This window comes from Scyliorhinus canicula, chromosome 3 (assembly GCF_902713615.1).
Source record: "Scyliorhinus canicula chromosome 3, sScyCan1.1, whole genome shotgun sequence".
Classification (NCBI taxonomy): domain Eukaryota; kingdom Metazoa; phylum Chordata; class Chondrichthyes; order Carcharhiniformes; family Scyliorhinidae; genus Scyliorhinus; species Scyliorhinus canicula.
Genome location: NC_052148.1, coordinates 268,208,043 through 268,221,162, shown reverse-complemented (window position 1 = coordinate 268,221,162; position 13,120 = coordinate 268,208,043). Strand labels below are relative to the sequence as shown.

Genomic DNA, 13,120 nt, shown 5'->3' with positions numbered 1-13,120 from the left:
CTAAGCTCCAGAAGTCCCGCCCTAAATCTGTCCAACTCACGACCTCACCTTTGTCCCTCTTTTAAGGCACGCCTTAAAACCAATAACTTTGGCCGTGTTTCTAGCTCCTTATGTGACATGGTGTCAAATCCTTCTTGATATAACAGTCTGTGAAGCGCCCTGGGATATTTCATTATGTTGAAGTCACCATATAGACAAATGTTGTTGTTCTTTCCGAACAAACATCTGCTTGTCCACTCCTTGTGTCTTGATACTGTGATTGGAGTCTCCCTGTGATCATAAGGAGTATGATTCTTGGATCATAAAGAGTATGGTCCATGTGACCTGGCCACCTTTGACCTGGAAACAGTACCAACAGGAAGGAGGTTAAAATGGGAGCCACGTGGCCAGACAGAAAGGAGAGCTGCAGACAGAGAGAACAGAGAATGCACATTTGCATGGAGTTGTATATGCATATTACAGTTAAATAGGACAGAAAGTGAAAGACAGAGCTCGAGTAGGGATTATGAATTGGACAATTTTACTGCTACAGTTTTACCAGAGCCAAACAGACCATTTAACGGGTTGATTGAAGGGATTGGCTAAAAGAGACTCTGGGCAAAAATGTGCCCTCGTGATTGTTGTAAACCTAGCAAAGGAGGTGCTGAAGCAATGTGCCGTATGAATGGCAACCTTCTCTGAGGACATTGGATTGAATACGACCATTGTGGAACACAATTCGAGGGCCGCATTGATTGGGTGGGAAAGTGAGAAACCCTGCAGACCGGAGGGCGAGCTAGAACTGTACATGGTGCCATGTGTCTGCGGGGAGTGAGAGGCGCGTGTGCAGTTTTGTAAAATGTATCCTCTTTGTATCGACTGCTCAAAGTGAAATCTACCATTTTATTTGAAATATCATTTCCCGGTCAATTCCTATTGATTCTGATGCGTGTCAAAATCAAAGTTCACCTTTTCGATAATTTCTTCATTTCGGGATCATTCGGTTATTTTGGTTTACAGTTCGCCCACGGCGATCGTAACAATGTAAGTTGAACAAGAGACACTGGCCAGCCTTACCTACAGACACACAACGGCGAGCTATCTCCCAGAGGATTAGACCAAAGCTATACATGTCTGCCATGATATATGATTGGAAATGGTTCCGATTGAGACTTTCATCCAGCACCTCTGGAGCCATGTAGCGTTTTGTGCCCACCCTGGTGTTGAGGGGTATATCCACTTCATTGGTGTCACTGTGGAGGAGGAGGAAAGAGAGTTATTTTCCTCGGTTTGCCTCTCATGTCATTACTCAACAACAATTGTTTTTTTTACAGTCACAGTTTTACAGCACAGAAAGAGGCCCTTCAGCCCATCGCATCTGCGTTAGCCATCAAGCACCCATCTATCCCAGTCCCATTTTCCAGCACTTGGTCCACAGCTTTGCATGCTCTGGTATTTCAAGTGTTTATCTAAATGCTTCTTCAATGTTGTGAGGGTTCCAACATCTACCACCCTTTCAGGCAGTGAGTTCCGGATTCCCACCACCCTCCGAGTTCAATTTCCTTTCCTCAATTCCCGTCTAAATCTCCTGCCCCTTATCGTAAATCTATGCCCCCTGGTTATTGACCCCTCTATTCTAGAATCATGGAATCCCTACAGTGCAGAAGGAGGCCATTCGGCCCATCAAATCTGCACCGGCCCTCCGAAAGAACACCCCACCGACGCCCACTCACCTACCCTATCCCTATAACCCCACCTAACCTTTTGGACACTGAGAGGGCAATTTTAGCAAGGCCAACCCACCTAACCTGCACATCTTCGGACTGTGGGAGGAAACTGGAGCACCCGGAGGAAACCCACGCAGACACGGGGAGAACGTGCAAAGTCGCACAGACACCCAAGGCCAGGATTGAACCCGAGTCTCTGGCGCTGTGAGGCAGTACTGTTATGGTGCACTTTTACAAAATCAATTTCTTGCCAATGATATTTTTAGATGTAATTGGCTTAATACCATGTATTGGTCAAATTTGAAGTCAGGGCCTCTTTTCTAGCTCATCGGGGGCTTCAACCAACTAAGCCATGGCTACTAGCCCCTGACTCTATGTTAAAATCCAGTCTAGATGAGTTGGGCTGAATGGCCTGTTTCTGTGCTGTATAGTCTGCAAATAATGTGGGGAAGAGAGTCTGTGAGGAAACATCGAAAATAGGAACAGGAGGAGGCCATTCAGCCCTTCAAGCCTGCTCCACCATTCAATATGATTACAGCTGATCCTCTATCTCAACACCGCCCACCGTGCTTTCCCCATATCCTGTGACACTTTTTTTAAAATAAATTTAGAGTACCCAATCATATATTTTTTTTCCAATTAAGGGGCAATTTAGCGTGGCCAATCCACCTACCCTGCACATCTTTGGGTTGTGGGGGTGAAACCCACGCAGACACGGGGAGAATGTGCAAACTCCATACGGACAGTGACCCAAGGCCGGGATTCAAACCCAGGTCCTCAGCGCCGCAGTCCCAGTGCTAACCACTGCGCCACATGCCGCCCTACCCGTGTGACACCTTGAGTCTAGGAGTCTATTTCCTTCTTAAATACATTCAGTGATTTGTCCTCCACAGCCTTCTGTGTTGGAGAATTCCACAGGTTCGCCACTCTCTGAGTGAAGAGATTTCTCCTCATCTCGGTCCCAATTGGCGATCCCAGTATCCTGAGACTGTGACCCCATATTGCAGACCCCTAGCCAGAGGAAAGAACATCCCTACATTCAGTCTGTCCGGCCCTGTCAGAAAGTTATACGTTTCAATCGAATCCTCTCGCATTCTTCTGAATTCCAGCGAATACAGGTCCAGTCGACCCAATCTCTCCTCATACGACCATTCCGACATCCCCAGAATCAGTCTGGTGAACCTTCACTGCACTCCCTCGATGTCAAGTATAACCTTTCTCAGATAAAGAGACCAAAGCTGCAATACTCCAGGCGTGGGTTCACCAAGGCCCTGTACAGATGCAGTGAGACATCCCTGCTCCTAAGTGTACTCATGCCCTGTTGCCATGAATGGCAACATACAGATTTGGATTTTAGTGTCACGTGTACCGATGTACAGTGAAATATATTGTTCAGCATTGTAATATATTAATAAGGAAATAAAGTTTATTGCAATAATTATTATTTGCATGGCACCTACATGCTTGCTTTCAGTGACTGGTGTACTAGACCACCCAGGTCCCTTTGTATGTCAACATTTCCCAATCTATCATCATTTGAATAATACTCTGTCATCCTGTTTCTCTGTCCTAATTGGATGGCTTCACATTTGTCCAAGTTATACTGCATCTGCCATGTATTTGCCCACTCACTCAACTTGTCTAAATCACTGTGAAGCCTCTTGACATTCTCCTCATCACCTACATTCCCACCAGCCACACAGGGAGGGAGAGAGAGAGAGAGCTGGAAAATCAGGTGGCCTGCTATTTCGCAGTCAGCCCACCCTGTCCTTGGCAGCTGTTGCAGAAGCTCAGGGAATGTTTGCCTCCTGTACACTCTGAACTGAGCTTCCCACGGGATTTACACTCCCACCAAGAATTTCAGAGGAGGAGGGGGGGGGGGGGGTTCTTGTTGGTCAGTGCTCAGTGCATGGAAACGGAATGTGGGAAAGGGAAGATAATTCTTTCAAATTCAAAATCTGCGACTCTTAACATTTGCACGACCATTCAAAAGGTAAACAACTATGTCCATTAATATTATTTTATTTGAGACATTGCTCAGTATTAGACATGTGAAGCCCTTGTGACTGGCCGGCACATCCAGTCAATCGCAGAGTCACACGGACAGGGAGTGCCTTGGGTTTTCAGTCCCCAGTTAGTTGCCAGATCTCAGCCCAGTTCTGGGTGGGAGGATTATAACATAACCTCCTGGGTCGCCTCATATTCCTGCTCCTGATCATCATGTTGGAGACATCAGGTTGACCACAGTGCCCCTCATGATCAAACTGCTTATTGTGTAAAAGTCACTTGTTGCAAAACGGATACCTGGCACTCATGGGACAATACAACAGCTGGGAAAGTGGGATATTAAGGAAAGGGAGGGAGGGGGGGGGGGATGGGAAGGAGGAACTTGGCACCTAACAAAGTCGGGGAGAGTTTCTGGCTTTTAAAGGTGCCTAACTCACCTGATAAATTTAACGGCCAGGCCTAGGTCGGCGATACAGCACATCCCGTTCTTTTTCACCAAGATGTTTTTGCTTTTCAGGTCCCGATGGGCAATGGCTGGCTTTCCCTGCGTCCCAAAGATCTCCGTATGCAAGTGACAGAGTCCACTGACTGTGGAGTATGCCAGCTTTAGCATGGCTTTCGTATCAAGGGTTGTGGACTTTAAGTAGTCGTATAAAGATCCATTTTCGTGGTAGTCCGTGATCAGGTACAGCTGGGTCCACGATCCTGTTCCTTTGATGTCAGCGGCAATGAAGCCTGAACAAAAACAACACGAGTATCAGTTATGTTCAAACAAATTAGCTAAACTCTGAGCAAATGATCCTGTCAACGCTTTCAGAAGAATGTCAAGGTCCTGTCGAGAGAGAGGGTGGAGTTTGCGGATGATACAGAGATAGGCATTGTGGTTAACAGTGGGGAAGATATAGACAAGGTGACCAAACGGGGAGAAAAGCGACAGATGGAATTTAATTTTCAAAAGCGTGAGGTGTGACACTTTGTAAGCAGTAATTTGACAAGGAAATATTCAATGAATGGCACCACACTGGGGATCAAAGAGACCTTGGTGTGTTTGTAAATAGACCTCTGAAGGCAGTAGGGCAGGTTAATAGGGTGGTGAAAAAGGGCATATGGGACACTTGCCTTATCAATTGTGGCACAGATTAAAAAAGCAGGGAGGTCATGTTGGAGATGTACAGCGCTTTGGTGAGGCCACAGCTGGAGCACTGGGTGTAATTCTGGTCACCACATTACAGGAAGGATGTGATTGTACTGGAGTCGGTGCAGAGGAGATTCACCAGGATGTTACCTGGGATTTAAGTTATGAAGAGAGGTTGGATAGGCTTGGGTTGTTTTCACTGGAGCAGAGAAGACTGAGGGGCGACCTGATCGAGGTGGACAAGATTATGAGGGGCGTGGACAGGGTGAATATGAACAGCTGTTCCCCTTAGTTGATGGGTTGGTTACGAGGGACACCAGTTCAAGGTGAGGGACAGGAGGTTCAGGGGGGATTTGAGGAAAACATTTTTTACCCAGAGAGTGGTGACGGTCTGGAATACACTGCCTGTGAGGGTGGTAGAGGCGGGTTGCCTCACATCCTTTAAAACGTACCTGGATGAGCACGTGGCACGTCATAACATTCAAGGCTATGGGCCAAGTGTTGGAAAGTGGGATTAGGATTGGCAGATCAGGTGCCTTTCATGTGGCGGTGCAGACTCGATGGGCCGAAGGGCCTTTTCTGCACTGTATTTTTCTGTGATTCTGAGGTTTAAGGGATGAAGAACTTCAGTTTCATGGGAGGCTGGAGAAGCTGGGGTCGTTCTCCTTCCAGCAGGAGAAAGGTAAGGGGAGATTCATTCGACGTTTTCCAAATTATGAAGAATTATGAAGGCATTTCCTTATTATGGAGGCACCAAAAGTGGAGATTTCATAAATACAAGGCAGTCACTGATAAATCCAACAGGGAATTCAGGAGAAACCTCTTTACTCAGAGAGTGGTGGGAATGTGGAACTCGTTCCCACAGGGACTGGTTGAGGTGAATAATATCGATGTAGTTAAGGGGCCATTCAACCCATTGCGTCCACACCGGCCCTTGGAAAGAGCACCCTACTTAAGGCCAGGCTTCCACCCTATCCTCGTAACCCAGTAACCCCATCTAATCTTTTGGACACTAAGGGGCAATTTAGCATGGCCAATCCATCCAACCTGCACATCTTGGACTGTGGGAGGAAACCGGAGCACCAGGAGGGAACCCACGCACACACGGGGAGAACGTGCAGACTCCACACAGACAGTCACCGAAGGCCGGAATTGAACTGGGGACCCTGGAGCTCTGAGGCAACAGTGCTAACCACTGTGCCACCGCGCCGCCCATAAACATCTGACGGAGAAAATAATGAAAAGGACAAGTTGATTAGATGAAGTGAAGTGGAGAGTTTGGGAGGAGGATATTATGGAGTAGAAACACTGCATGGAGTGGGCCTTCATTCTCACCACTCTCTGGGTAAAGAATTCTCCTGAATTCCGAATTGGATTTATTAGTGATGATGGTATATATATATCCCTGGTTCAGATCTCCCCTGTCACAGATGGGAGCGTCTTCTCTACGTCTACCCTAACGGGTTGCTTCATAATCTTAAAGACTTCTCTCAGGTCACTTTTCAATTCTTTTTGCTCCCGACAGTGGCATCATCGCGATCAGTAACTCAAGAGAGTAACTTTGCCACGAGTGACATTTTACAGTAAACTCCCGTAAACTGCTCGGGAGCTGCAAGACAGAATTCCAATCAGCTTCGATGATGTAGCGCAACACAGAATATAATAGGGGAGGGGGTGGTTTCTTCTGGGTTAATGCCATGCTCTCAGGAGTTAAAATGACAGGAAATATTGACATCTTGCCTGTGACATTCAGTCTGTTTCCTCATTTGTTAAGGTTTAGCTAAAGATCGTGTGAGGTCCCTCTGGGTCTGAACTCAGCGATCAGCGCTACAAGGTCACCTGAAAGACAGGCACCTAAAGCAAAGCCAATATACTCCAGTGAATTGTGGAAAATCAAGAATGCGGATTAGATTTCATACATTCTGAAAGTCAACGGGAGCCGAGGGAGCAATCTGCATGACTTTGATAGACTGATTTACTCAGCTGTCTGAGCTCCAGACTTCATCCAATGTTATTTAAGCTTTTACACCTGTCTGGAACCAACAAAGGGTGGCTTCGGGCACGAGAAGGGACATCAGAAGGGACATCACCATGGACCCCCCCCCAATGGCCCGCTTGAGCGATTATGCAAAATTCATGCATCGACCATTGTGATATCACAACACATTCACCCAATTAGAAGACTTCAAGTCTGTCGATATTGGAGCTTGCCACATTGCAATGATCTCCTCCTGCCTTGGGGGGGTGCTACAGTGCAGGGCACAACTGTGAAGCAAACTTCAAAGAAACAATTCCTATTAACAACGTGGCCTCAGGAATTTATTATGTAGAAAAAAGGGCAGCAGGAAGGAACTTATACCTATAAGACTTTTTTTTAATAGGTTTATGGATGCATTCTATTCTTGATCTAAAAGATTGCCATTGTAAAGTTCCCAGGAGTGTTTATTAAAAGTTAAAGGTGCTTTATTACATACTTAGGGGCTGGTTTAGCACAGTGGGCTAAACAGCTGGCCTGTAATGCAGAACAAGGCCAGCAGCGCGGGTTCAATTCCCGTACCAGCCTCCCCGAAGGCGCCAGAATATGGCGACTAGGGGCTTTTCACAGTAACTTCATTGAAGCCACTTGTGACAATAAGCGATTATTATTACTATTATTAATTATGTTTATTAAAGAGCAATATGTTTAAAAAATAAATTTAGACTACCCAATTTTATTTTTCCAAGTAAGGAACAATTTAGTTTGGCCAATCCACCTACCCTGCACATCTTTGGGTTGTGGGGGAAAAACCCACGCAGACACGGGGAGAATGTGCAAACTCCACACGGACAGTGACCCAGGGTGGGGATTGAACCCGAGTCCTCAGTGTTGTGAGGCAGCAGTGCTAACCACTGCACCACCATGCTGCCCCTATTAAAGGGCAATATTGAAATAAACAAAAAAATAGTGCATAAAAGCAAATTACTGCGGATGCTGGAATCTGAAACCAAAGAGAAAATGCTGGAAAATCTCAGCAGGTCTGGCAGCATCTGTAGGGAGAGAAAAGAGCGAACGTTTCGAGTCCAGATGGCCCTTTGTCAAAGCTAACAGACAGAGAAAGTGAGAAATATTTATACTGTGGAGTGAGAGAATGAAAGACGAGTCATTGCAAAAATAGTGGGATTTGACCCTAAAATAGCGACCTACATAGCTGACTGCATCTGTTTCTTGTTTATAAAAACAAGGATAAAATGAGGAAAACTTTGTGTCTGTAGCAGGTACAGAGGGCGGATGGCACTAGGGGTTTGGGTTGCTGGAGTATAGAAGCAGGGATGTGTTGCTGCAATTGTACAGGGCCTTGGTGAGGCCACACCTGGAGTGTTGTGGGCAGTTTTGGTCTCCTTCTCTGAGGAAGGATGTTCTTGCTCTTGAGGGAGTGCCACGACTGATTCCAGGGTTGGCGGGACTGTCATATGAGGAGAGATTGACTAGGTTGGGATTGTTCTCGCTGGAGTTCAGAAGAATGAGGGGGAATCTCATAGAGACTTATAAAATTTTAACGGGACTAGACAGGGTAGATGCAGGGAAGATGTTACCATTGATGGGTGTGTCCAGAACCAGTGGCCACAGTCTGAGGATTCAAGGTAAACCATTTTGGACAGAGATAAAGAGGCATTTCTTCACACAAAGAGTATTGAGCCTGTGGAATTCATTACCACAGGAAGTAGTTGAGGCTAAAACATTGAATATATTCAAGAGGCGGCTAGATAGAGCACTTGGGGAGAATAGGATCAAGACTATGGGGAGAATGCAGGATTCGGCTACTGAGTTGGATGATCAGCCATGATCGTGATGAATGGCTCGAAGGGCCAAAAGACCTACTCCTGCTCCTATCTTCGATGTATCTATGGTTCTCCAGCTGGCAGGAGCACAATGCCGACTCTCTAAGGGAATGCGTGCCCACAGCATCTTCTCCCACTGTGGCACCTGACAGGCCGCAGCAGCCCGTGAATTCCTGTCCTCGGTTGGACGATCAGAGTATTTAAGCTCTGTTGAGTAGCAACTTGAAAATTGAAAATTGCTAATTGTCATAAGTAGGCTTCAAATGAAGTTACTGTGAAAAGCCCCTAGTCGCCACATTCCGGCGCCTGTTCGGGGAGGCTGGTACGGGAATTGAACTGTGCTGCTGGCCTGCCTTGGTCTGCTTTCAAAGCCAGCGATTTAGCCCTGTGCTAAACCATGTCTCCTGGCTTTTGGGGTGGTTGCTGTTGTCATAACGCCAGCACCGGGCCTTGGATTGGCGCTGGATCCCAGGTCATAGGCGAGTGAGGGGAGAATTGGGGTTGAGGTTGAGGAGGGTCGGGAGCAAGGGAAGGGGATGGCTTTATGAGGGGCCCCCTTCCTGATGTTGGGTCCCACGATCGGACACTGAGGGACCGTACCTTTCTTCCACCCACCCACTGGGAGTTCAGAAGTAACCCCAATTGAGGTTTGTCTCCCATGCTCCCTTTGGCGGCACAGGGTTCGATTCCCGGCTTGGGTCACTGTCTGTGTGGAGTTTGCACGTTCTCCCCGAGTCTGCGTGGGTTTCCTCCGGGTGCTCCGGTTTCGTCCCAGTCCAAAAATGTGCACTTTAGATGGATTGGCCATGGTACATTGCCCCTTAGTGTCCAAAGATGTGCCAGTTAGGTGGGGTTACCAGGATAGGGCAGGGGAGTGGCCCTCGGTAGAGTGGTCCTGGGAGGGTCGGTGCCAACAAAATGGGCTCAATGGCCTCCTTCTGTACTGTAGGGATTCCATAGAATCTATTGATAGAAGGTTGTGAATCTTTAGAGTTCCCTACTTCAGCAGCTTGTGAAGGATGGGTCATTGAATATATTCAAGGTGGAGACGGACGGATTCTGGAACTAAAGAGGCACCAAGAGTTATGGGGGATCAGGCAGGAATGTGGAGTTGAGGGCAAGGTCAGACAGCCATGATTTACAGAATGGCCGAGGGGCCAAATGGCCTACTCCTACTCCTGTTTCTTGTGATCTTAATTTCATGTTTTGTTTGATAAGCAATTTGCAAAGACACTATATAAATACATGTTATTATTGTTTAACACTGGTGGCAATTCAAAATAGGGGAGGCAGTGGTGTAGTGGTATTGTCGCAGGACGAGTACTCCAGAGACCTAGGGTTCAAATTCAATAAAACATCTGGAATTGGAACCATTGCCGATTGTCCTAAAAACCCATCTGGTTCACTCTTGACCTTTAGGGAAGGAGATCTGCCCTCTGTACCTGGTCTGGCCTCCATGTGACTCCAGACCCACAGCAATGTGGTTGACTCTAAATGCCCTTAGGGATGGGCAATAAACGCTGGCCCCCTACATCCCAGGAATGAATTTAAAAAAAACAGCAGCATTGTATTATTGCCAATGTTCAGGTCCTGCGCACAGGCCATGTACACAGGAGGTGTAGACGGGTCTTCTCTGAGCAGCACGGACTCACCAAGGATGTTATCGTGCCTCATTAACACAGTCTGGTAAATTTCCGTCTCCCGGAACCAGCTGGCCTCTTCCATGGTGAAGAATACTTTCACAGCAACCTTCTCGCCACGCCATCTCCCCATCCACACTTCGCCATACCGCCCTTTGCCAATCTGCTTCACCATCTGAATCTGCTTAGCTATCGTCCTTTGCACCTGTCGGAGGCAAGCACAGACAGCAAACCCTTTAGCGCGCTGCTGGCAAAGCTCCAGGTGCACGTTCACATGTGTGCGGGTAAAACGGAAAGGAAGGGACAGAGCCACAATTTGGCAGAGCGGTGATCGGCAAGACGGGAGGTCGTTCGTGAGGGAGTGGTCTTGAGACAGAGGGAGTTGGTGTGTGTTCCTGCGCAGGTGGGAAAACTGGTTGTGGCCCATTTTCAGGTCCCCAGCCAGCAGATCCCAAACCAGGAGCCCAATGTTCTCCCAGAATTGGGCCTCGATGTGAGAATGTAAATGAGCTGTTAGTTACTGACAGGCACTCTTCCAGAGCAGTGTGCCCATTGGAACGGTATCAGTTGGGGCACACTGGTCGAGGTTAGGTCCTGGAGGTGGGGTTGATGGACAAGACCATCAGAGGCGGCGGAGAACAATTAAGTAACGGCAGCAGTGGAGCACCTTCTTGCTCCATCAGAGTGACTGGTAGCAGCCGTCACCGGAGCCACCGAAGGATCTGGCGGCACAGCCTGGGAAACACAGTGTCCAATTTGTGCACAGCAAGCTCCCACCAACAGCAGTGCGATAATGAGCGTCCGTGTTCGTTTTGATTGGATTTTGGTTGAGCTATTGGTCAGGGCCTCTTCTTTGAAACTGGGATATTTTTATGTCCGCCCGAGAGGTCAGAGGCGGCCTCGGCTTAATGTTTCCTCCAAAGGACGGCGCCTCCGACAGTGCAGCACTCCCTCAGCCCTGGCACCAGAACTTGTCAGCCTGCATTGTGTGCTCAGGTCTCACTGGGACAGTGATGAGGCGACACCGTTTCTCTCAGAGGGTCATGAGTCACTGGAACTCTCTTCTTTTTTAAGACAGAGCGAGATAGACTCTTGATTGACAAGGGGGTGAAAGGTTATCGGGGGTCGGCAGCAATGTGGGGTTGAAGTTACAATCAGACCAGCCACAATGTTATTGAATGGTGGAGCAGGCTAGAGGGGACAAGTGGCCTATTCCTGCCCCTAAAGAGCAGGTAAAGACGTCTATCGGACGGGGATACAGCACCGGAGTCTGGATCAGGTCTGGGTTTTCATGGCGTTGCTCAGGCACAGGCCAAACACTCCGAGGTCTGGTGGATCCAGTGGAGAGGTGTGACTCTCGTAGTACAAGCTACTCACCAGGAGAGGGAGCCCGGAGCCACTGCCCGAACTTTGTGATTGTTCGATAAGATCCTTGAGGGATTCCCCAGGTGGGATGAAGGTTTCATCCTGCTCAATGCCCATGTTGTAATGTGGCCTGTCCTCTTGTCTCTTATACCTGAGGAGAGAGCGAAGCATCATCAGAAAGGTTTGGATAGCGAGTAGCCGTGATATAAACAGTGTGCGTGTGTTTACAGTCCCCTGGACATCTCTCCAGCATTCTATTCTTTCATCAGAGTGATGCCCTCGTGCAGCTTTCAGAGCACGCTGACCCAGTTTGACTCTGACTTTAATAATCCTGTTATTAATCTTTCTGTAAGTGCATATTTTCCTCAGATTATTGGTTAGGCATTATTCAAATGTGAAAACAAGAAGCCGAATGATAAACACCTGCTCCGTCTGACTGACTCCCGATTGAAGCTGCAGGAGTTCCTCACACAGACTGACTGAGTGTGGGAGTGCTGAGTGACTGAGTGTGTGAGTGCTGAGTGACTGAGTGTGGGAGTGCTGAGTGACTGAGTGTGTGAGTGCCGAGTGACTGAGTGTAGGAGTGCTGAGTGACAGACTGTGTGAGTGCTGAGTGACTGAGTGTGTGAGTGCCGAGTGACTGAGTGTGTGAGTGCCGAGTGGCAGAGTATGGGAGTGCTGAGCATCCGAGTGTTACGCGGAGTGACTGAGTGTGGACACGGAGCGACTGAGTGTGGGAGTGCGGAGTGACTGAGTGTGGACACGGAGTGACTGAGTGTGGACACAGAGTGACTTTGTGTGGGAGTGCTGAATGACAGGGTAGCAGGGAGCTGTGTGGAGGAACAATGATTGCTGGGTTCACCAGGATTCACACGTGGAGCCTCCTGTCAGCCAGAGTGATACAGAACAGAAGGGACCCTTCGGCCTATCAAGTCTGCACCAACAAAACTACACAAAATCTACACTAATCCCACTTGTGCCATTTCAAGTGTTCATCCACGTACTTGTTAAAGGTGATAAGATTTCCCACCACTACTCCCCTTCTGGCAGTGCTCCCAGACTCCCACCACCCTCTGGGTGAAACAAAGTTTCTCAAATCCCCTCCAAACCTCCTGCCCCTTAAAATGTTGCCCCCTCGTTATTGCCCCTTCGACCAGGGGAACAGCTGCTTCCAATCCCAACCTGTAATACCCCTCGTAATCTGATACACCTCAGTCAGCTGCCCCTTCAGCCTTCTCTGTCACGTCACTCACACAGCAGTGAATAGCAGGGAAGGCGGATCGAGAGGGTGGGATGAGGCCAGGGAAGGATTCGAAAACACGGATGTGAATTTTGAAATCCTTGATTTGGATCCAATGCAGGTCAAGTGAACCAAGAGGGTGACAGGTGAATGGGACTTGCTATGAGTTAGGAGAACAGGGATAGAAGTGAGAAAAACATTACAATAA

The 13,120-nt window shown here is 48.0% G+C and overlaps 1 protein-coding gene across 4 annotated transcripts in view; it reads right to left on the bottom strand.

Annotated features, from left to right (window-relative positions):
* The window catches only part of bmpr1ba (bone morphogenetic protein receptor, type IBa), a 536,867-nt gene that overhangs the window by 6,846 nt on the left and 516,901 nt on the right, over positions 1 to 13,120 (bottom strand). For all 4 annotated transcript variants that reach the window (XM_038792771.1, XM_038792773.1, XM_038792774.1 and 1 more), the window contains 4 exons: positions 11,685 to 11,823; positions 10,320 to 10,512; positions 4,151 to 4,448; positions 1,057 to 1,232 (listed from right to left, as the gene is read on the bottom strand). In XM_038792771.1, coding sequence (XP_038648699.1) covers positions 1,057 to 1,232; positions 4,151 to 4,448; positions 10,320 to 10,512; positions 11,685 to 11,823 — 806 coding nt within the window. The remainder of the gene's footprint in view (positions 1 to 1,056; positions 1,233 to 4,150; positions 4,449 to 10,319; positions 10,513 to 11,684; positions 11,824 to 13,120) is intronic.